At 38.1% G+C, this 24884-nt stretch overlaps 1 protein-coding gene across 1 annotated transcript in view; it reads left to right on the top strand.

Moving 5' to 3' along the window:
- Positions 1-24884, top strand: part of GLP2R (glucagon like peptide 2 receptor) — a 65970-nt gene that overhangs the window by 17910 nt on the left and 23176 nt on the right. The window contains exons 4-10 of the mRNA XM_036757793.1: positions 1244-1365; positions 4279-4385; positions 6514-6667; positions 8614-8773; positions 9470-9530; positions 15429-15498; positions 23128-23216. Of these exons, the coding sequence (XP_036613688.1) occupies positions 1244-1365; positions 4279-4385; positions 6514-6667; positions 8614-8773; positions 9470-9530; positions 15429-15498; positions 23128-23216 (763 nt within the window). The remainder of the gene's footprint in view (positions 1-1243; positions 1366-4278; positions 4386-6513; positions 6668-8613; positions 8774-9469; positions 9531-15428; positions 15499-23127; positions 23217-24884) is intronic.

The following is a 24884-nucleotide window of genomic DNA, read 5'->3' on the forward strand; positions in this document are numbered from 1 at the left end:
GCCATCCAGATTTTTTGTTGTTGTTGTCCAACTCTTTGTGACCCCATTTTGGGGTTTTCTTGGCAAAGATACTGGAGCAGTTTGCTGTTTCTTTCTTCTACTCATTTTATAGATGGGGAAACTGAGGCAAACAGTTAAGTGACTTGCCCAGGGTCATAGGGCTAGTCTTCCTGACTTAAGGCCTGACACTCTATCCATTGTGTCACCTACCTTCTCACTGTACAGAAACAAGTTATTATTAGTGTAGCCCCTTATCAGTAAGGGAGCTCATAAGATATACAGCTTTTCTCAGTTGGAAGGAGGGACTAAAGAATCATGCGTGGTACAAGCCGTAGAGGACATGGAAGCCACAAGGGATGGAGAAACCCAAGAACTTTTGAGTTCCACAGACAAAATAAAGGACAGGTGGGGGACTGATGATGGAAACATGCCAATAGCTAGCATACAAGGAAGAGGTACTGCTACCTCAAACTGAATAGATAATAGTCAATTAGACCCTTGTGTAGAACAATATCTTGCTTCAGGAGTGATCTTTCTGGACAGAATGTGCTGCCACACTGGCATTGGGTGAATTTATCCCCTCTCCACTTTCTCCTCTGCCAGTGAACTGCCATTGCTTATCCTTAAATTTTATTTATTTTCTGTCTCTACTTTTATGATGAGTTTTCTCTCCAGATAAACTTTTTCACTATATTCTGAGCAAGTGTTTGCTATAAATGAATGAACCATGCAGTGGGGAAAGACAAAAGATAACCTCTGGACAAATAACCCTAGACTGAAATGCAAGGCTATATTATATCTCTCTCCAAAATAGAGGCTTCATTAGTCCATGTCTTTCTCACCCAGAGGGGCAAACACATAAAGGTTTAGTGGGACTTGGTTTTTACTACTGAATTTAGAAGCTTTGGAAAATATGTGTGTGTATATACATATATGTGTGTGTGCTTGAATAAATATGTACATATATATATATAAACTGTGTGCATATGTGTGTATATGTATATATATACATATATACACATATATATGTATATATATACATATATATATATAAACATATGCCATTTAAGGATCAAAAGTAAACAGCAGATACTTTAATGAACCACTGAAAGGGAAATGAGAACCATTCTTTCCTGAGAGTTTCCATAACTCTGTTGGGGAATGGTGGTGGGGATTGAAAGCTTTGAAGCAAACATGAAGTTGTATGCATTTATTTTTTTTCTAAGGCTCTGTTTACTTTCAGAAAGCCCAGGAAGAGTATACAGACGTTGCTTGGCTGGGGGAACTTGGCAGACTCTGGAGAACTCTACAGATATTTGGCGGTATGACACAGAATGTTCTGAGAAGTACAGCCTCAAAGAAAATGTGAGCTCTGTTGATTTTAGTGGTAATAGCTCTGTCTCTTTACTGCTCTCCTGAATTATTAATACAGTTAGGTTATCCCTATCCCAGTGATGCAGGCATAGGCTCTATGCATGCCCATGAATGTAGGCTAGCATTAGTATTGCAATAAGCCATAAAACAGCCGTATGCACATGGAAATGTGGAGAAGTATAGGGTTTCCATCGTCACAGCCAATGTACGATTCACTAAATATATTCTAACATGGAAAGAAGGAATCAAAGTTTTCATAGAACAGTAAACTCTGTAATCTATCATTAATCTAGCAGAACTTTCAATTAATTATGCTGGGAATTGCAAAAAAAAAAGCAACATTTTGCTACTTTACTTTTTTTTAAAAAAATCTTTAATAGCAATGTTTTGACATTTCAATAAATGAGAGTTTAACTCCCTAAAAGTAGTTTTTTTGTGTGTATCATTTAAAGTCCCTGGACATAATGTTCTCATTTGTGTAAGCCTTGCTTCAAAAGCCTCTCTATAGAAACTGTTGCTACTTTTTTTAAAAAGGAGGAAAACCAGGAGTTAAAATTACAACCATCAATCTGTGAGATTCTTCTTAGGTAGTTGAGTGTTCAAGTTTATCTTGGATCTGTGAGGAGTTTGTAGACAAGACAGAGATAAAGAAGATGAAGAAAAACTTCTTTCTTACTAAATCTGTCTTGAATATTATTTTATGAGGCAACATTATAAAATGATTTTTATGAGGATAGCATTATGAGTTATTGCTTGAACAAAGCTGAAGAGATTGATTTTTCCTGTCATGGCAGGAGAAAAGCTGGAGGAGATAAAGACAAAGATAAAAAAAGGGGAATAATTGTCTTTCTTTATGAAACTATTGTAGCCTTCTTCTTGTGAATAGGATGAAGTGGATTCTAGTGAATTGGATTTATTTGTTAGAATAAGTGAACTAGTGTAGGACTGTATTCTCAGAAGTGAACTCACCTACATTTAGACATGGTTTACTCGGGACTATGATCTTTCTCATTGCTTAAATTATGAATAATTCTCTGTGTTTTAGTATGGATTTTATTATTGATACACTGTCTATTCAGGAACTAATATATTTAATCATTTTGTCTGATTGACTATAAAAGGAATTGACTATAAAAAGAAATGTGAATAACTCTCATTGAGAAAATTAAATAATATTTGATAAACATGGATGGGGGCACTGAGCCTAATTGGTTCATTGAAAGATATATTGAAATTGTATTGATGAGGAAACATACAAAAACAATCCTGGATTTCCTTAGAGATCTGGATGGTAAAATTAAATATGGGAACAAGTCAAGTAGCAGGCTGAAAAGTCATCTATAAATGAGTCTGGGAAACCCTAGACCACATGTGGGCCTGCTATATGACAGTGGTAGAGCTGTTCTCCTATAGCCTCTTACATTTAAAAAACAAGTGAGTTGGACTAGATGATCTCCACGGTTCCTTTCTGGCTCTAATATTCTACATGAGTCTGTAAAACAAGTTGGCAGACATTATGTTTTTAAAGCCAGGGAGTAAAGAAGTACTTTTCCTTCATCACCTTCTTCCTTTCCCCTTCCATGTAGCTTTCTGAGTTTAAGGAAGAATTAAAGCAGTTAAAAAAGCCAAAAAACTCTGACATTTGCCAAATAGAAGATTGAAATTTTTCAAAGAATAATTTATAAAAGAATATAGACAGTGGTTCTGAGTTTATACCTTCAAATTCCTTGAAACCCCTGAAATATAATTATTTGAGTTTAAAGACTAAAATTCTTTTTAAACTTTCTTACTAGCTCCTCATCTATTTGGAGCTGTAATTTTTTCCATACATGTTCTTCCCTTCCTCAGGAACTCTGATAAAGAGAGCAAAGTAAAATGTCAAATGATTACATTCACCTATTTCTTTGCAGCTATTAGATGGTATCAGCCCTAAGCAGAGAGTCTTGCTATTCATTGTTCTGTTTTGTTTTGCTATGAGTTAGCTTTGGTTGAAGGCCAGAGTTTATTTCCCACCCCCAGCCCCAGCCCCCAAACTTCTACCTCTATTTTGCCATCTTTGGATATGTTCCCTTCCATCCTTTTTTTACATGCCCTTAAAAAATCTGAGCTTGTATTTGAATGTGGTATTTTCTTATTTAGCTATTCAAAGTTTTCTTCTCAGAATTTCGTTGCTTACCCTGTCCCTTCCATTGTGAGCTACACTCCATTTCTTTGGCTATGGGATCATAGGTGTATTTTCTGTTACACTTTTATTGTTTCTTACGAACAAAATATACACTTTGATTTCTATGCTTTGGTAATGAATCCCATCTCAATGTTGCAGTGATTACATAGTAATTTTATAATATAAACCAATAGAAGTAGGTTGCAACAGATATGAATCTTAGGAAGTCTTAGGAGTCTCAAGAAGCTGTCACATCTAAAAATTTTCGAGGAAAATAAAAAACCTGCTGCTATGTCTTGTTTGGTCTACCCTCAGCCACCACTGTCCTTGTTGGAAGGAATCATCATTCACCATTTCACATTTCTTCCTCCTAGGAGCACTATCATAAGTCTCCTCACTTTTAGTGTATGTGAATTTTCTTTAGTATTTGGGGAAACATAGGATTCTACTCCAGAGTGTCCAGAATGCATGGAAACAGCTTTAGATCTAGTGTGCATCTCCAAAGATACATGATGTCTTTTTTTACACTATCGTGTTGTGTTCTTCCGTCTATGGCTATTGTGTTTCCTCCTCCCAAGGAATTTGACCATGAATAAGTATCAGTTCCCTAGGAACTCTAGGACTCTATCTTTTCAAATTTAGACCTATGCCTTGGGGAAGAGGACACACAGACTTTAAATGGGGGAAAATTCCATTCATCAATTAACATTGATCTTCCTTGTCTTTATCTTCACACACAGGCTGAACACCACACACTGCTTTCAACTTTACAGATAATGTATACCCTGGGATATTCCCTCTCACTCATTTCCCTCTTCTTGGCTCTCATAATTCTCTTGTGTCTAAGGTGAGTGAGACTTCTTACTACAAGCTTTTTAGGAGCATAACTAAATTACATATATGTTTGTCTTCTTTTGTTATCTTATTATTTGGAGTTGTCTGGCTGACTTCAAAGAAACTCTCTAGAAAGGAACAACTCTATTGCAAAATTCACAGTAAACTTTGGGATTCAAGTCAACAAGTATTTATTAAGTGCTAACTATGTGCCAGGCACTGTGCTAAATGTTAGGAATGTAAACAGTCCCTTCATGGAAAGAGATTACATTCCACTGGGAGAAGACAACATATAAAAGGAATCTTAAAAGCAGCAAAGGTAGGGTATGTGTGTGGGGAGAGGGATGGAGAGATGGAGGTAGGGTTTGCGTGGAGGGAAGGGGGATGGAGAGATAGTATTAACATAGGGGCATGTTGAAGGAAGACATCTGGAGAGTTAGGAATGGAGTCTGGAGAAGAATGAAGGAACAAATATGACTGGCCTGGGCCCTTCTTTAAAATGGAGGTACTGGGAAGAACTGACCAATCAGACAAAAGAGCTGCAGGGACAAAAGAATTTCCAGGTCCAAGGGTGTAAAAAGATCTTTCAGGGTGAGAATGCTACTGAGGCATGGTGAAGAAAGAGGTACAGAGAGTCAGGATTAGAGACCAGAGACAAATGGAAGAGTGGGGATTGGTAGTGGAATTCTTTGTATAAATTATTCAGTGGTCTTAATAATAAACAGCAGACCCACAGAGTGGGAACTGACTCTCCAAGTTACCTGGATAGGGCCCTTGTTTAGTCTCAATCAGTAATGACATGAAGCATGGTACAGTAGAAAGAGCATTGGACTGGAAATCAAAGGACATGTTCTAGAGGACAAGGTTTTGTTTCTTGCCTCATTCACTGGTTGAGTGACCTTGGGCAAATCATTTCCCTTTCTGGGCCTCTTTATTCCTCTATAAAATGAAGATGCTGGACTAGATGGTCTCTAAGGTTCTTTCTAGCTTCAAATACTGTGATCCTGTAATATAATGTCCCATCCAGCTTTATGTTACATAATTATTGGAAGCAATGCATTCTAGAGCAACTTAACTTGCACTGGATTTGAAGCTCTCCAGAAAAGAGAGACTCTGTAGGCAACCTACCTGAGGGTGATTTCCTTTGCCTTTTGTAACCCTATATCTACTCCCATGCTGCCTTTCAGTCCTTGATATTTACCAGGATTTAATTGGGCCTAAAGTCTCCTTGGGAGGAAGAGGAAAAAAAAGAAAAAAAACCTACATAATGACTTTATGATGTTAGGAATAGCTAGTTTTACATAATAGATTTGCAGCTTTACATACTATCATTTTTTTCTATTCTACTATGTTATGGAAATGTTCGTTTTATTTCTTAAGTTCAGAATAAAATAAATAAAAGAAAAAAGAGAAAAAGAAAGTCTCCCTGGGGGGCTTGCTCTGAATATTGCGTGGTCTAGCCAGTGACCTCTCCTTTCTTCCTATCACAAACTTCCCAGGAGGTAACCAGAATCTCCAGGCCCTACAACTAAATGTCACTGAAGAGATCTCCCTCCACCTTCTTTAGGTTCACACAAATGTTCTATATCCATCGCAGGCCAAAACCTCAACATGTAGGTGCTTCTGTTGGACCCTAGAGTAGGTTCTGCTTCATAATAACAGAAATTTTTATGCCATGTAGTAGTTTGGAAAGTTCTGTCTACTACTGAAACCCTGGTCCTACTAGTCTTTCTCACTGGCTTACCAAAATATATAGACCTGAATGATGGGAAAATAGCCTTTCCTCAACCTAACTTTTAGCCAGTCAAACCTTTTAAAAATATATACATATCTATTTATTACATATGCTTATATATTTATATAATGTATATATTTAATTACACACATTATATATGCGTATGTATTATAAATATATATACATATATTATACATTCACACATCATTTCTCTGATAGAATATATAAGTTCCTTGAGACCAGGGACCCTTTCTTGGTATTTCCAGCACCTAAAATAATGTACAGCACATGGTAAGTGCTTAATATATCCATGTTGGTTGAATACTTAGGAGATTCAACATCATAGATGAGAATATCTCTGGGAGGAACTGGGTCATTATTGTATCCTTTCTGTTTTCTCCATTAGAAGAGTTCACTGCACTCGTAACTATATCCACATGAATTTGTTTGGTTCCTTCATGCTTCGAGCTCTGGCTATATTGGTGAAGGACATCATCGTACACAATTCCTACTCAAAAAGGCCAGATGATGAAAATGGATGGATGTCCTACCTGTCAGAGGTAATTTACATCATTACCATCCTCAAAAACAGACATTTATTAAGTGTCTATTTTATGCAAGTCCCTCAAGCTAGGTCCTATGAGGGATAGAAAGTACCCCTGCCATCAAGGAGTTTGCAGTCTAGTATGTATGCCAAAAGATTTATGATGAAGTACTAACTATGTAATATGGATGATTCCTTAGAGGAGGCAACAGTCTTAGAAAGTCATACCTGGAAGGGAGTAGAGGGAACTTTCAGCATAATCCTATGATTTTGTAGGTGTGAAATTGAGTCTTTTAGAGTTTAAGTGACTGCAGCAAGTTACACAATCGGTAACCTGCAGAGTCAATAATCAAAGAGCAGCTCTTCTGACTCCCAAGTTCAGCTGTTTTGTTCCTCCTCAGCCCCTATCCCCCGATTATGTCATGACTGTTAGACTATGGAAGGTTGTAGTTATCTGGGAAGACCCCACAGAAAATATGGGATCTGAGCAGGATCTTCGGTAGAGAGTCAGATGTAGACATAGTAGGATGTAGGAGGAGGGAAAAGGTTTTCTAGGCAGAAGAGTGTCAGCAAGATCGTAGAGCAAGGAATGTTCATGGCATTTATAAGTTATCATTTGTCTAGGGTAATGTGAATTAAGGTTGAAGATTTTGATTAGGACCACATTATAAAGTGCTTGGTATGCTAAAAGTTTCAAAAAACAAAAGTCAAAAAACAAAAGTGAAATACTGCTCTTCTGCTCTAAAGAATCAATTCTTCTTTCCCCTCTCCCATTGCTCATGGGACTAAGTTCTGGTCATAAAAACATTGATTTGAGAAAGGTTATTATTTTTCTGTTATATTAATAATTAATTATTAAATTAGGATTAAGAGTTTTCCTTTTCTATTTAGTCATTCAGGGACCAGCCCCTGTAGGTCATTCAGCCAGTCTCAGAAAGACGAGGCTGAAAGATGAGATTGCCCTAAACCTTGGGGTACTGAAACCATGGGGGAACTGAATGTAGTCTAGGTGAATTCCAGCCCCAAAGCACCATCTATGCCTTTGCACTCCTCCATTGGAATCTAGGGTAACCCAGCTCATGAAGGAGAAAACCAACCACAGTGGTCTGGATAGAGATGGATTCCTTTGTCCAGATTGCTGGAGGCAATTGAATCTCATGATTAAGCCATGTTCCCAGCTGATGGAGTCCAAGACTTTTAGCTCACCTCATTAACTCCCTCACTCATTGTTCACCAATCAGGGTTGATTTTTACCTCTCAGGGGCACCCTCTTTTCTTTTTCTTTTTTTTTTTTTTTGCTTTTTCTTTTTGGCAGGGCAATTGGGGTTAAGTAACTTGCCCAAGGTCACACAGCTAGTACATATGTCAAGTGTCTGAGGCCGGATTTGAACTCAGGTCCTCCTGACTCCAGGGCCAGTGCTCTACTCACTGCGCCACTTAGCTGCCCCGCACCCTCTTTTCTAAAAGCACTTAACCATTCAGTGATATCTGTGTTGGTTCTTTGGTTGTTGAGAGAGACCAATAATTATCACTATATTGATTATTAGTTAGTGTAATTAATAAGTTGGTTATTAATTACTCAGAAACTGTCTCTCTGGATTTTTCATTCATCACAGCTTCTTTTTTCAAGGTAGATAAATTACACACACACACACACATATTAATTGAGTGTGTGTGTGTGTGTGTATGTGTGTAGAGAAATAGATGGTTTGGAGGCAGAGAGAAATAAGCTCCTACAATCACAGAATTCAAAGTAGAAAGGGACCTTAGAGATAGTTTTTCTTGTTTTTTCTGAGTAGGGCACTAGTACAGAGAGGTTGGGTGCCTTGTTCAAGGTCACAACAGTAGTAGGTAACAGAGTGGGGTTGAAACCCTGGTTATCTTCATGCCACGTGAACACATTGCCAGAGCTCTCTCTGGCACCAAGATAAAAACCAGCATCTTTCTTCTTTCCTCTTCTAGTCTTCATCCATGTGTCGGACTGCACAAGTTCTTCTTCACTACTTTGTTGGAGCCAATTACTCATGGCTTTTAGTTGAAGGCATTTATCTTCACACGCTGCTGGGACCTTTGGTACTTTCCCAGAAACGCCTCTTGCCCAGATATATCTTGGTAGGCTGGGGTAAGTAAACCATGTGTTCGGATTTCTGCCGCTGAGGCTCAGGAGAGCAAGATAAGAAAAGGTCCACTGACTTAGGATACAGTGAGAGAAAACACCACAGACAAGAATGAAATTGGTTAAAAAAATTCTGAATACCTAATATTTATTAAGTGGTCAGTAAGGACAGGTTCAGAAATTAATTTTTTCCCTAGAAAGACTTCAGGACTTTTTGTAAAAGGACTCCAGTATTAGCCTGATCAAAGAGATGTAGACTGTTATCCAACCTCAATCTCTCCCTGCATTTTCCCTTTATTTTGAAGGGGTAAGAGGGCATCTATCTACCTCTCCTTTGCTCAAGTGCTGAGTTGTAACATACTTGTCATGTGACTAAGAACAATTTCTGCAAAGAGTTGTAGAATATTAGAGCTAGAAAGTGGCCATAGAGGTTCAAACTTTTATCCATGTCATCCTCTGTAGGGAGTTATCCAGCCTCTGCTGAAAGATATCCAGAGACAAATAGCTTATTAGATCAGGAGCCATCCTATTCCATCACTGGAAAACTCTAATTGTACAAAGATGGGGGTGAGGGGGAGGGTCTTGCAGGCCCCAGGCATTTCTCATGTTCTGAGCTAATGTTGTTGGCCCTGGCTGGCTGAAGTGGAAGGCAATGGATTTGATCTTAATTCTCCTAAAATCCCTTCTGGGTTTTCTCCCCAGCATTTCCTGTTTTGTATGTTGTCCCTTGGTGGATTACTCGAGCAAAGCTGGAGAACACAGGGTATGTATGTAGCTAATAAGTAAATTGCACAATCTAATGCTGGTAATTGAGTCACTTACCATACTTCTTTATGTGTCAAAAATTACCTGGCTGCTTGCCCCTCGTTGACCTATGCTAGACAGGCAAGCCTGCTGTGTTTAAACCTGGGCTTCAGGGCTACTCATACTCTGATACCCTTTAACAATGTATTTAAATACTTTATTTTTCCCCAAAACAAGTTTTAACATTCATTTTTTTAAAAACTTGGGCTCAGCCCAAGGGCTGTGCATACCCTTTGACCCAGCAATACCACTTCTAGTTCTGTATCCCAAATAGATAATAAAAATGGGAGAAGGACCCACATGTACAAAAATATTTATAATAGCTCTTTTTGTGGTAGTCAAGAATTGGAAATTGAGGGGATACTCATTAATTGGGGAATGGCTTAATAAGTTGAGGTATACAAATATAATGGGGTACTATTGGTACATGAGAAATGATGAGCAGGTGGACTTCAGAAAAACCTGGAAAGACTTACATGAACTGATGATGAGTGAAGTGAACAGAACCAGGGGAACATTGTATACAGTAACAGCCACAGTATGCAATGACTAACTTTGACAGACTTAACTCTTCTCAGCAATGCAAGGATCTAAGACAATTCCAAAAGACTCATGATGGAAAAAGCTATCCACATCCAGGGAAAGAACTACGCAGTCTGAATGCAGATTGAAGCATACTATTTTCTTTTTTTTGTTTCATCTTTCTTATGGTTTTTAATATGATCATACATGTATAGCTTATATCAGATTGCATGCCATCCTGGAGAGGGGGTGTAGAGGGAGGGGAAGAAAATTTAGAGCTCATCTTATAGAAGTGAATGTTGAAAACTAAAAACAAATAAAATGAAAAATTTTAAAAAATTTAAAAACTCACCAGTAAAAAATCAGAAAAAAAAAACAAAAAACCCCTTGAGTTCCAAATTCCTTCCTCCTCTCTCATTGAGAAGGCAAGCAATTTGATATAGGTTATATATATATATATATATATATATATATATATATATATGCAAAACATTTCCATATTAGTCTGTTGTGAAAGAAAACATAAAAAAGCCAACCCAAGAAAAATAAAGAAAATAAAAAAGTATGTTTGGATATGTACTCCATCAGCTCTTTTTCTAGAGATGGATAGCATTTTTTTTTAATCATAAATCCTTTGGAATTGTCTTGGATCATTGTATTGCTAAGGCTAAGTCATTCACAGTTGATCATCCTTCAATATTGCTATTACTGTGTACAAAGTTCTCCTGGTTCTGCTCATTTCACTTTGCATCAGTTCATGTAAGTCTTTCTAGTCTTTTTCTGAGAGCATCCTGCTTGACATTTCTTGTAGCATAATAGTATTCCATCACAATCATATATCACAATTTGTATAGCTATTCCCCAATTGATGGACATCTCCTCAATTTCCAATTCTTTGTCACCACAAAAAGAGCTGCTATAAATATTTTTGTACATATAGGCCCTTTTCCTTTTCATTTTTTTATCTCTTTGGGATACAGACCTGGGTCAAAGTGCTGGGTCACAGGGTATACATGGTTTTATAACCCTTTGGGCATAACTCCAAATTGCATTTCAGAATGGTTGAATTAGTTCACAGCTCCACCAACAGTGCCTTAGTTTATCAATTTCCCCACCTCCCCTCCAAAATCTGTCATTTTCCTTTTCTGTCATATTAGCCAATTTGATAGTTCTGTAGTGGTACCCCAGAATTGTTTTAATTTGCATTTCTCTAATCAATAGTGATTTAGAGCACTTTTTCATTTGACTATAAATAAATTTGATTACTTTGTCTGAATACTGCCTGTTCATATCCTTTGAACATTTATCAATTGGGGAATGGCTCTTATTTTTATAAATTTGACTCAGTTCACTATATATTTGAGAAATGAGGCCTTTGTTAAAAAAAACTTGTAAATTTTCTTTCACAGTTATGGTTAGTAACTATATCCCTCCATCCTATTTGCCCTCTGTTTATCCTACTCTCTCTCCATTAAGTCTCTCCTCAAAAGTGTTTTGCTTCTTACTACTGCCTTCCTAATCTGTCCTCCCTTCTATCAGCTCCCCCACTCCCTTTTCTTAATCTCTTTCCATCCTACTTTCCCGTACAATAATATAGATTTCTATACCCATCTGAGTGTATGAGAGTAAGTTTCAAGTGCTTCCATCCACCTCCTCCATTTTCCCCTCCATTGTAAAAGCTCTTTCACACCTCTTTTATGTAGGATAATTTATCCCATTCTAACTCTCCTTTCCCCTTCTCTCAGTTAATTCCTCTTTCTTACCCCTTAATTTAATTTTTTTTAGATATTATCATATTCAACTTACGCCCGAGTCTTCTGCCTATATTTATTCCTTCTAACTGCCCTAATAATTAGAAAGTTCTTAGGAGTTACAAGTATCATCTTCGCATGTAGGGATGTAAACATTTAATCTTTTAAAATTTCTTATTTCTCTTTCCTGTTTACCTTTTTATGTTTCTCTTGAGTCTTATATTTGCAAGTTAAATTTTCTCTTCAGCTCTGATCTTTTCATCAGGAATGTTTGAAAGTCTTCTACTTCATTGAATATCCATTTTTATCCTGAAGGGTTATGTTCAGTTTTGCTGGGTAGCTGATTCTTGATTGTAATCCTAGCTTCTTTGCCCTCTGGAATATCGTATTCCAAGCCCTCTGATACTTTAATGTAAAAGCTGCTAAATCTTGTGTTACCCTGACTGTGACTCCATGATATTTGAATTATTTCTTTCTCACTGTTGGCAATATTTTCTCCTTAACCGGGGAGCTCTAGAATTTGGCTATACTATTCCTGGGAGTTTTCCTTTGGGGATTTCTTTCAGGAGGTGATTGGTGGATTTAATCTATTTTCCAAGTCAGGTATTTTTCCAATGAGATATTTCACATTGTCATCTTTTTTTCATTCTTTTTTTTTCTTTCTTTCAAAAATTGGCATGTATAAGTGATTTCTGGACCTTTTTGGTCTCAGGACCAAAGCGGTGGATAGAATGCTAGACCTGGAATCAGGATGACCTGAGTTCAAATCCAGTTTCAAACACTTACGAGCTATATGACTCTGGAAAATCAATAAACTTCTGTTTGCCTTGGTTTCCTCAACTGTAAAATGGGGATAATAACAGCACCTATTTCTCAGAGTTTTTGTGAGGATCACATAAGAAAATATTTGTAAAATGTTTAGCACAAGGCCTGGCACATGCAGGCACTTAATAAATGCTTATTTTCTTCTTTCCTTCCTTCCTATTTGTATTTAACATATTAGAAATTAAAATGTTAGTAATATTATAAAAACAGTTTTGACCTTGCAGATCCTCCTAAAAGATCTCAGCAACCCCAAGAGGTCCCTGGACCACAGTTTTAGAACTGCTGGAACATACTATAGAAAGAACAACAGAACACCAGAACTAGAAGGTACCATAGAGATAGAATCTCATTTTATTGAGGAAACAATAGGCTTAGGTTAGTTCTTTCTCAGGATGGAGATGTTAAACCTTAACTTCCTTAACAGTGGCCTTCAGTTTTGTTTTTTTCTCCTCTGTTCCCATGGCCACTGCTCTTGTCTCAGCCCTCCTAACTTCATACCCACACTACTACAAAAACTTCTAAAATGGTCTTCCTGTCTCCAGGCTCTTTGTCTCCTAATCCACCATGTTCTCTATTGCAAATTCCTCATTGCCTACACTATAACATCCAAACTTCTCTGACTTTGAAGGTCCTTCAAAATCTGACCCTGCACCATTTACTTTAAACCTTATCTCCTGCCTCCTTTTTACTGTCTTATGAACATGTTATACTGTTCACTGCCTCAGACCATATTTTTTCCTTCATATGGAATGCCTTCTTTTATTTGTAGCTTCATAAGTTCATAGATTTAGACTTGAAAGAGGACTCAGACAATGTTTTACACTTTGCAGATGAGAAAACTAATATTTAGAGGGTTAAATTACTTGCCTAAGATCACACAGTTTAAAAAAATGTCAAGGCAAAGTCAAAAGCTCTACCTGATATTCAGAGAAGTATCATAGCTTAGTGAATGGAGTGTGAGACTTGGGGTCAGGAATACCTGGGTACTAATCCTACCTCTAACACTCATCTGTAATAATACCTGTAGTGATTCTGTAACCTGCCCTGCTATAGCCCTATTCATTTCTTCCTTCCTCCTACCACTTTTCCATCTCTTTCTCATGCACTGAGAATCAATTCAATATCATCTTTGCTAATGTGATGGGTATAACAAGCCTAATTACTCTATGACTTCCCTCAGAACTCCTGTGATTCTGAACTATAGGCTGAAGCTCCCTTCCCTTTTCCCTCTTACCTATCCAGGTATAGTAGCAATTAGGTTTGAAGATCTTTCCCATGTATTAATAGGCCATGTGACCTGCTTACAGCACAAAAAGTCTAAGTTACATATGGTGGGAGGAGCTTCCTGACAGGAAATGGAAGTTATGTCACAGGAAATGCTGAGAGAGAGAGAAAGATGTTATGGTTACTGATGGCTGGTAATGGCTGCCCTTGTGATTGTTAGAACTGAACAGGCTGACTTAGCTGTACTCTGAGTCTGTTTTGGGGAAGACCCCAGCAGTGAGTCAGAGAGATTTTGGGATGGCAAGTCTCCAGTCTGTTATATGGTGTTTTAAGTTCCTTGCTATTATGATAAAGTGGTCTGACTGGCTGTGGGAGCAGAAGTATGGGATATAATTTTCTGGTGTCTGAATAAATGTTATACTTCTTTTACCTTCTTACTGGAGAGTCTCTCATAATTTGTGATACAGAACTACATAGGCATATTCATGATTATCGTTGGTGTTGTGTTTATTGCCTTACTGGTACACCATGTCAGCCTCTTGCCCCTACTCCAACCCTTTGGGTCTCTATTTCATTCTTCTTTTCCTTTCTATTTTATTCTGTGGACCCCATGTTCTATTTTTCACTAGCTTCCCATTATTTTTTACCTGTGCCTTCCCTCCAGAAATGACTTTGTAGGTATTACTTAATTGTTTTCTGGATTTTTTTTGAGGGGGGAAGGCAGGGCAATTGGGGTTAAGTGACTTGCCCAAGGTCACACAGCTAGTAAGTGTGTCAAGTGTCTGAGGCTGGATTTGAACTCAGGTCATCCTGACTTCAGGGCTGGTGCTCTACTCACTGCGCCACCTAGATGCCCCTATTTTATATTTACTTATATGTGTATATAAAAAAATAGAAAGTAAGCTCCTTGAGAGGAGGAGCTGTTTCAAATTTGTCTTTATATCCCTGGCAACTTATAATAGGCTCTTAATAAATGCTGTTGAATCAAATCACTCTCTCTTTCTCCTATTGTAAGCTCCTTAGGAGCAGTAACTGTGACATTTTAAATTTTCCTATTGCTGGTAGGCCTTATAAATAGTAGGCACATAATAAATGCTTTCAGAATTGAAATAACTTTACTAAATTGAACATAGCATAAAAATATAAGGAAGCACCATAATTCTCATCCTCATTTTCTTAAAAGACCTCCATGCTGCATCCCTATTCCCACTTTACCACTTTGGCCAGGCTGTGAGGATGCCTTTCCTGGATCTATAGCCAATTTTACTGCAACACAGGCAGTACCTTACATTGGACAACTCCTAGACTGCCATCCGTGTCCCATCTCCTCCACATATTTGCCTGTGTTAGTAAAATATAGGAACCTTCCTCAAAACTAGACAATGTCTTCCCCCAACATTTTATGCTTTGCTTTGTACAGTTGATTGTGGGAAATAGCAGACTCTGTAATGAGGTATCTAGGAGACATAGGATTTTTTTCTTTTGGTATCTTAGCCATTTCTAAATCTACCCTTTTGCATGCTATTTCTTCATAGGTGCTGGGGGACAAACAAAAATATGAAAATCTGGTGGATCATCAGAGGACCAATACTACTTTCAATTACAGTAAGGACCATATTCTCTTCTCTGTCCAGTAACTTTATTTTATTAATCGTCTGGCTCAGAATGTTCAGTGCCTCTTGAGGGGCTGAGCATGGATAGAATCTGTTGGAAATTGGTGGCCATAATGAATTCAGGTTGGATGTGATTTCTCTTATCCCCCAAGAGAAAATGCCAGAGAAGGTAGAAGTTATGGGAAGAGGGTTAAACTCCATTAAAGTCTGGAAAGGTCATTCAAAATCACTTTCTGACAAATCCTGTGGACAGAGGAAAAAGTTAACAAAAGAGTGGGAGTATGAAAAAGTCCAATATATAAAGGATAGAGCCTACTTGTGTGTAGGAGAATTTTCTTTTCATCGCTACTTTCTCTAAAGCAGGTCTATGTATAGATTTCAAGGACTCCATGAATTTTGGGGAAAAAATGATATCTTTATTTTCACTAATCTTTGATTTTATTTTAAGCATTTAAAAACATTATTCTGAGAAGGGGTCCATGGGTTTCACCAGACTTCCAAAGGGCTTATGAGACAAACAAGGTTAAGAAACTGCTAAAGATTGTATAGTATTTAAGTTTTCATTGTTTTACTTACTTTTTTTGAGAAACTCATTTTTATGAAAATAACAGTATCGTATTCCAAAGGAAGACCAATGATCAAGGAAGCACTATTGTGGAACCTAGTTTAGGGAAACAGAGTTTTGAAGTAGAAACTCTACAGAATGGTAGTGTTGATGTGATTACTGTATTTGGAAGTAGAGTTGGAAAGTGGGGCAGCAGCATGGCATGAAAATGGCCAGGAAATGACATCATGGTTCTGTGTCTGGGCAAGATCAGGTGAATTCTCATAAATCAGAAGAAGCCCAGAGTCCAATAAAATGGGTTAGAGGGTGCTAAGAATCACTTAAGTTTTAGATAGTCTATAAATAATAGCTGAATTGTTGGTACTCTACATGTGAAATCCTTGTCCAAAGACCAAGCTGACTTCCTTCTGGAGAAACTAAATAATACCAATGATGCCATTCTCATGACAAATAAAGTCAGAGGTAAAGAAGTTGAAAATAAATGGAACTATGTCTCATAAGATCTCCTTGGAGAAGCAACTAAAGGAATTGGTATCTGGGTTTCTGGTGGTGCATGCTTACAATCTCTTCTGCTGAAAGAACTGAAACTGGTGGATTGCTTGACCCAGCCTCAAAAAAAAGAGCTGGTGGAGCCATCGAGTCCAAAGCATCATTTTATGAGACATTGAGATTCTCATGATGAGCAAATGTGAAAATATCACCATGAAGATAACTATAGCTCATGGTCCATTACCTGTGGCGGGGAATGAGGAAGTAAAGAAATTCTGTAAATGATTTGACAAAGCCTTTCAAATTAAATTATATGAACACGTTTATTAATAAGTAATAATTTCAATGCAAAGCTGGGCATTGGGGGGAATGGTTAAAACTTATTGAGAAATATGGCTGAGGACCAAGAAACAGCAGATGCCAAAAGCCTCATGCTCATGCTTATGCATACTTTCTTAGAGAAAAACATGGGACTTGAAGTCACGAGAAACACAGTATCAAAGATAGGATCTGAATCCTTACTCTGACACCATCTGGGTGACTTTTATTTAGCCTTTCTAAACCTCAGATTCTACACTTGTGAAACAGGAGTAATAATACCTATAATGCTTGCCTCACAGCATTGTGAATATCAAATGAATTAGTATATTGAAAGTGTTTTGCAAATCTTGAAGTACTTTATAAATGTCTGCTATTACTTAAGAGGAGGACCCAAAGTTGTCAAGCACCAACATCACAAAAACAAAGTATATCTAGGAATAGAGACACATTTCTTTTGAGGGAGGGGACCAGACCAGAGATCATATTAGTACAGGGAATTCTTCTGGTGAGTAAACTCTACCGATGCAGGATACAGATCTATATCCATACTAGCCCAGGCAGCGTGAAGAGCTTGCCTTAAGAGTCTTAAAGAGTCTCCTGGAGCACTAAGAGGTTAAATGATTTGTTCAGAGTCACACAAGAATCACAGACAGTTCTATCTTTAAGTAAACAAATTAGCCTTTAAAGAATTCTGAAAGAAATTCACACTCCAAAAAAACCCCACTTATGTTAACTTTACTGCACAGTACTGTGCTCTCTTCACTCCTGCCCCTTAGCTCTTTGGTCTCCCCCTACCTCCCCTACTTCCACCTCCCCCAACAACAGCAATAAAACCCTAAAATAACTTCCTTCAAGTGAAAGCAGAAGAATGCTGAGTAGAGAGACCATCACACAGCCATTAGATTGGGGGCAGCTTGAGACTTCCAGTGCCCAGACACAAGACCTTTGCCCAACCCCTCCTTGGTTTCTATCTTCCGCCATTGTATTTCCTCACATATCTTCCTCTTCCTTCTCTTCCTTCTTTGTCTATGGCCCCCATGTGTCCTTGAATCCTGTACCCCTCCCTCCATAGGGCAGCCCCCTTCCTCCTTCCCCCCCTTCCCCATGTCCTTGGGAAAATTTGAATTATGTAAAAATTGCTTTATGAAGAGGTCTGTGGAATGACTCACATCAAGCAAAACTATCTGCATGTGTCAGAGCTGGGACTTGGACACCTAACTTTGAGCCTAGCCTACTATCCGCTGTACCACATTGACTAGCACTTGGTACATAACTCTAAGGATGTAAAGGTGTGCCCCCTTTCAGACTTCAGCAAATTTTTAGCATTCACGGTAAAATGACACAGATGAGATGTAAGGGCCCATCTTGATCAGGCTGTATTTTCATCTTTTCAGATATGAGGAAAACATTCTACACTTTATAAAAGATTAAAACTTTGAGGAGTCTCATTTTCACCTTGTGAGGCTTTGAGGAACTCATTTATGAAAAGGCTGGTAAAACATGAGCTGCCAACATCTGCCCCTAAGCCACTCGTTTGCTTAGACTTACTGGAAAATTGGAAATTAAAACCAAACCAAACCCGGGGATTTCACTGGAGAACCCTGAATCCTAGAGGTATGGGGTTATTGTAGGGTAAATGGCCACTGCAAAGGAACTCAAATTGGAATGTCCTTGGTGTGGACCTTCCACATTATAGTGCCTTTTACCTCTCAACACAGTGTATGTTCATGCCTAATAACTATCTGGCTGGCTGCCTTCCGTTTTAAATATCTAGGTTCCCATCACAATGTCTACATTCAATGTATCTCAGAATCCTAAGGGTAACCCTATTGTGAGGGGACATACTATCTCTATTCACCACTTTAGCTCTCCGTCTATGCAAACCAGCCACTTCCAATAATGATACTTTTAGATCTTAAACATAACAATTTACTTAGCAATAGGACAAAAGAAATACTGATTTCAGCTGAGTGTTCATAAGTTAAATATAGAAATAAAAAATAAACCACAATCTAAATAGACCTGGGTTATGTTCTCCCACCAATGGGTCAGCATCTGTGAGAGAGTGGGCACACACATAAGTCTGGCAAAAAGGGTATGAATGAAGGAAAGCTATATGCTTGGGGTAACATAACTCTGGACTACATGCCTAGATGTTATAGGTTAATTCATGAATACATGAATAAAACAAAGCACTTCTCAGCTGTTCCTCTTCTGATCTTTACTATTCTAGATTTAGGCAAATTTCCTTTCTTCTGTTCTCAAACGGAAAAAGCATGAACAATTCTTTCAACTTATGATCAGGCTCAGGAGGGTACTGGAAAAGTGTTACATTGGTGAATTGGATAGCAATTCCTTAAGCCATTGAACTGCAAAGCTCATCAAGTTGACTCTCTGGTCCAGACAGATGAGCTTAGAACTCTCTTTACTCACAAGGATTCTTTATTGTCCAATTAGATCTCAATATTTCTTTTTACACAGCAATGCAATTGCAAAAGACCAGAGGCACTAGGGAAGAGGCACTTTACCTGACACTAGTCATGCTGAAGGGCAGAAGCTATAACTTAACCTCTCTTCCAAAGAGCTCCAGACTTTCCAGTCAACCAGGAATTCCATAGCTGAAGTCCTCTTTCACCTGACTGCTCTTACTCTCATCGCAGAGCTATGACAAAGCTGATTTTCTATTTCCTGCTGAGTCGTACTTCTGCCCATTATCTTGACCACTCCAAACACACTTGACCACTTCACCTTTTCTTTTCTTCTTCTTTTTTTTAAACCAGCTTTTAATGGCTTAAATCTGAGCATCCTGGTATTGAGCAACTCACTTTTCACTTATGACCAAATCAACAAATACTTATTTAATCATCCTACGGTTTTCAAACACTTGTGACTTTTCATTTTGTGATGTTTTTTCCTCTTATATTTTATATGAGTTATATGCAAATTAGCTCAGGGACCACAACGCCCTGTCTCAGAATGGTTCTCCACAACTTGTGTCCTTGAAAACTGTTTTTACACACTCACATTTTATCAGTTTTCAATAAATGAAAGTTTTTTTCCTTGCCCCTTTAAACCATTCCACTTTTCATATACAAAAGCGGTATCACCCTACATCCTCTACAAGGTCATCTGTGCCTCTATGATGACGCCGTACTTAATTTTACACTATAAATTGCTCATGTCCCTACTGAAAACCATGTTTTTTTAAATAGGATTTTAGCAACTGAACTAAAGTTCTTTTCCCACTCACTTGAGGCACAAAACTATTCACCTACAAAAGAAGCAATACCTTATGTCCTTTGACAGTTAATTTCTTTGTACAAAAATTGTTCTTCTATCTCCCAGTCCCAAACTGCTCCATGTGAAAGAGCCAAACCATAAAGAGTCTTGCACCTGGCATGTCCTACCTGCAGAAATGAAGATTTTGTAAGTGTACTAGAAGATGGCCAAACATGTTAACATTGGGGTACCTAATGGAAAGGCTAGGATGACCTTGTGCATTGTCCACCTTCAACCTTGGTGTGTGTGACAAGTCTAAGAGTTTAGACCCTTAGGGAGCAAATCTAGAGAGGTTTCTGCCAGACCCAGGCTAAGAGTGTCTGTTCTTTCTAAAAGAAGCACAGGTTCAATATGAATCTCTACTGCTTATTTCCTCTTAGGTTATCCTCATAAGAAGTTCGAAACAATGTGAATGCTTGTACGCACACATATACATACTTGTTGTTAGGTCATTTCAGTCATGTCTAACTCTTCATGACCCTATTTGGGGTATTCTTGGCAAAGGTACTAGAGTGGTTTGCCATTTCCTTCACCAGCTCACTTTACAGATGAGGAAACTAAGGCAAACAGGGTTAAGTGACTTGCCCAGGGTCACACAGTTAATAAGTATCTGAGGCCGGATTTGAACTTAGGAAGATGAGTCTTCCTTACTCCAGGCCCAGTACTCTATCCACTGCACCATCTAGCTGACCCTATACATACATATGTATGTGGGTATACACACGTGTACCTACACACATATGTGTGTATGTGTATATGTAAATATGTGTGTACAGAGAGAGAAATAACAACACATCACTTTTATATCACCTTAAGATACAAATATTATCTCATTTTATCCTCACAACAACCCTGGGAGATTGGTTTTCTTGTTCACATTTTACTGGAGCAGATAGAGGTTAAAGGTCACACAGCTGAGCAATGTCTGAGGTCAGAATTAAACTCATGTCCTTCTAACTCAAGATCAAGCACTCTAACCACTGTGCTACTTAGCTGCCTCTAGAAGGAGGTGGACAGAGACATAGAGAGACAGAAAGAGAAATAGAGGCACAGAGAAAAGTGGGGAGAGAGGCCCCATCACCACTTTCCTAGATTGTTTCAGTAGCCTCCAAATGGTCTCTCTGCTTCAACAGAATCAGGGGTGGGAAGTTGCTTTTCATTTCTTAAGAGGAAATGAGGTTATTATATTAAAGCAGCTAGATTTCAGTTTAGGCACCTTTACCTGTCTTAGAGCATGAGCTTGGAGCGTCTTATCCACATTTCTGTGTAGCACTGTCTCTGAGCTGATCCCCCAACTGGTATTCACACTGGTAGTTTGGATTCATAGAGAGTGGCTGCTAACTTGGGTTCTATAGGCAATTCTGTGGATCTACACTAATAACATTATAGGTCATTCCTGTCCCCCCCCCCACCCTTCACCCACTGATGAGTTCCTATTAACAGAGATTCCAGTAGACATAATTGGGTCAAAGTAATGGCATTTGCTAAGATTGTATAATGGAGTTAGACATCATTAACATCTGTTGTAGACAAGAATCTCACATTTAAAGTACAACATTTAAGTTACTGGTTATATTAATGGTAGAGATTTTCAGGAAAATGATAGATAGTTATCTTCCTCAAATTTTCAGTTGCTTTAAATGGAGCCTTTCCTTGAAACAGAATGCAAAAAGACCTCTTCTAGTATTTTAATTCAATTGCATTTAGAACAGGATTATGTGGTTTAGTGAGAAGCAGTATAGTATAATGGATAGAGAGATGCTCTTAAAGACAAGAAGATCTGGTTTCATTTCTTACCTCCGACACATATTGGCTATGTGACCCTAGGCAAGTCAACAGGACTTCTCTCTGTTAAAAAATTGTAGTATTTTAATAGTATTTTCCCCAAATACATGTAAACCATTTTTAACATTCATTTTTAAAAATTTTGAATTCCAAACGTTCTCCCTCCCTCCCTCATCTCCCCACTCCATGAGACAATAAGCAGTGTGACATAGGTTATGTATGTGCAGTCTTTTAAAACATATTTCTGTGTTGGTCATGTTGTGAAAGAAGAAACAGACCCCCCCCAAAAAAAATAAAGTGAAAAATAGTATGCTTCTATCTGCATTCTCATTCCATCAGTTCTTTCTCTGAATGTAGGTAGCATTTTTCATCATGAGTCCAGGCTGCCAATCCAAATAGCTGCCAGTCCAAATAGCTGCCAATTTGCATTGATAGAGGATGTTCCTTACCTGGAGCTTATTATACAGATGAGATCACAGGTCTGGGAAAGAGAAAGAAAGAAAGAAAGAAAGAAAGAAAGAAAGAGGAAAGAAAGAAAGAAAGAATGGAAGGAAGGAAGGAAGAAAGAGAAGGAGGAAGGAAGGAAGAAAAAGAGAAAGAAAGAAAGAAAGAAAGAGGAAAGAAAGAAAGAAAGAAAGAAAGAAAGAAAGAAAGAATGGAAGGAAGGAAGGAAGGAAGGAAGGAAGGAAGGAAGGAAGACAAACAAAATAGTATTTAAATGCTTATCACCTGATCAGCTAAGATCTAAATCTGTCTTGGGTTTTCAACTTGACACGTGTTTCTTAAAAACCTATTATGTTCCAGACACAATATGAGACCCTGGGGATACAAGGATGAAAAGATACAGTCCCCACCCTTAAGAGAATTACAGACTAATTGAGAAGATACTACACATGTAATTATGAAACATAGGAGAATTAGGATAAGCACCAGGGACAGATCCCTAGAGGAAGTTTTAAAAGAAATGGGACAGGGAAAATTCTTTCAAGCAGGAGGATCAGAGAAGTCTTCATCAGAGAGAGAGGACTTTCAAAATGGAGTAGAGTTACAATAAAGAGAAGTATTTTGAGGCAGACATGTGGAGGTGACCTGATTTAGAAGTCTGAGAGTAAGTGATTAAGCAGACTTGCTCCCAGGAATCTGTATACATTACTTACTCACTCATGTTTGTTCTTTTTATAGGTCAATTTCTTCATTTTCCTGAAAATTCTCAAGTTGCTCATATCTAAACTCAAAGCCCATCAAATGTGCTTCAGTGATTATACATACAGGTAAGGGGACTGTTGGCATAAATAAGCATCTATGTTCCTAAACAGACAGGTATAATATATTGGGTTTTAAGCCAGCATAGAATCCAGAGCCTTCTAGAACAGGATACCTTGGAGAAGGAATAATAATAATAGCTGACATTTATATATCACTTTAACCTATCTACATATATTTAAGCACTCTGCATATATTATATCGTTTGATCCTTATAATAACTGAGTGAGATAAGTATTAAGGGCATTATCCTTATGATAGTTATCACAGTGGATAGAATACTTGGCTTGGAGTCAGGAAGACCTGAATTCAAATTCAACCTCAGATAGCTGTATGATCCTGGGCAAATCACTTAACTTTTATCTGCCTCAGTCTTCTCAACTATAAAATGAGAATGATAATAATAGCCCCTACCTTACAGGGTGTATTAGCAAGCACCTTGGCACACCCACGATGGCTTGCTAGCACAGGTTCTTTGCTGGGCTTTTCTAAAGGAAAGACAGCTTCAAAGGGGTTAATAATCCTATTATACCTAAGTATCCAAGAAAGCATCCAATAGACAGGGCTCCAACTGTCTAAACAAAGTAATAGATACATAATCACCAGATCAGGGAGCAACAACATCTGGGTTCATAAGGCCGGGGGACTCCTTAACAACAGCCACCCAGAGTCTTGTCTGGCCAAATCACAAAGACCTCAGGCCAACATTCTTTCCATGAATGAGCTCCAAAACAAAATTTCACCTCAGAATACATACATATATATATATATATATATATACACTTTCAACTAATAGTCTCAGAGCCAGAAGGCATCATAACCTGCCTGACTCAGTGCCTAATTGGCTTAGTACCAAAAGGTATGAAAGCCTTCCTGCAAGCAAGCCTCCACCTAAGCAAGCTTCCCCTTAGGCAAGTTCCTTCCCCAAGGGGCTCTACGTGACTCAGGATGTATCACAGATGTGAACTGGGCCAGAGCTCAAAGCAGCAAGACATCTGTGATTAAAATACCCGTGTACCTTTAGACCTGGGAACACAGCTGCCATTGCAAGGAAAAAAAGGGGACACATGTGGTCACATAGGCCTATTAATGAATGGGGAGGATCTTATATTCCATTAGCCCTACATAGGGTTGTTGTAAAGATCAAATGAGAGGGAAAGAATATTCATGACTGCAATAATGTAAATTCAAAGTACACTAAAATGAAGTCAAATGCTATATAATTGTACAAACCAATTGACTCCAGAAAAGAGTTAAGGAATCCACTCCCTCCTTTTCTTGAAGAGATGGAAGATTAAAGGTGTGGAATGTTGCCACACTGTCAGAAGAGGCTATGCCAATTGGTTTTGCTTAACACTTCTCTTTGATACAAGGGAAGACTCACTAAGTTGGAGGGAAGTGTGACTGATGCAAGTATATGTAGAAATGATTGAAATATAGAAAGAAAGAAAAATTAATAAAAATAAAAATAAAAAACTAATAAAACTTCTAAAAGCCAAGTAACAGAGGTAGAGCCAAGATGGTGGAGAAAAGACAGTGATTCACCTGAGCTCTCCTAGAACCCTACTGAACACTTTTAAACAATGTCATAAAACAATGCCTGGAGCAGAAGAACCTACAAAAGGACAGGGTGAAATAATTTTCCAGCCAAAGAAAACTTAGAAGCTCAGTGGGAA

Source organism: Trichosurus vulpecula, chromosome 4, assembly GCF_011100635.1.
Source record: "Trichosurus vulpecula isolate mTriVul1 chromosome 4, mTriVul1.pri, whole genome shotgun sequence".
NCBI classification, from domain to species: domain Eukaryota; kingdom Metazoa; phylum Chordata; class Mammalia; order Diprotodontia; family Phalangeridae; genus Trichosurus; species Trichosurus vulpecula.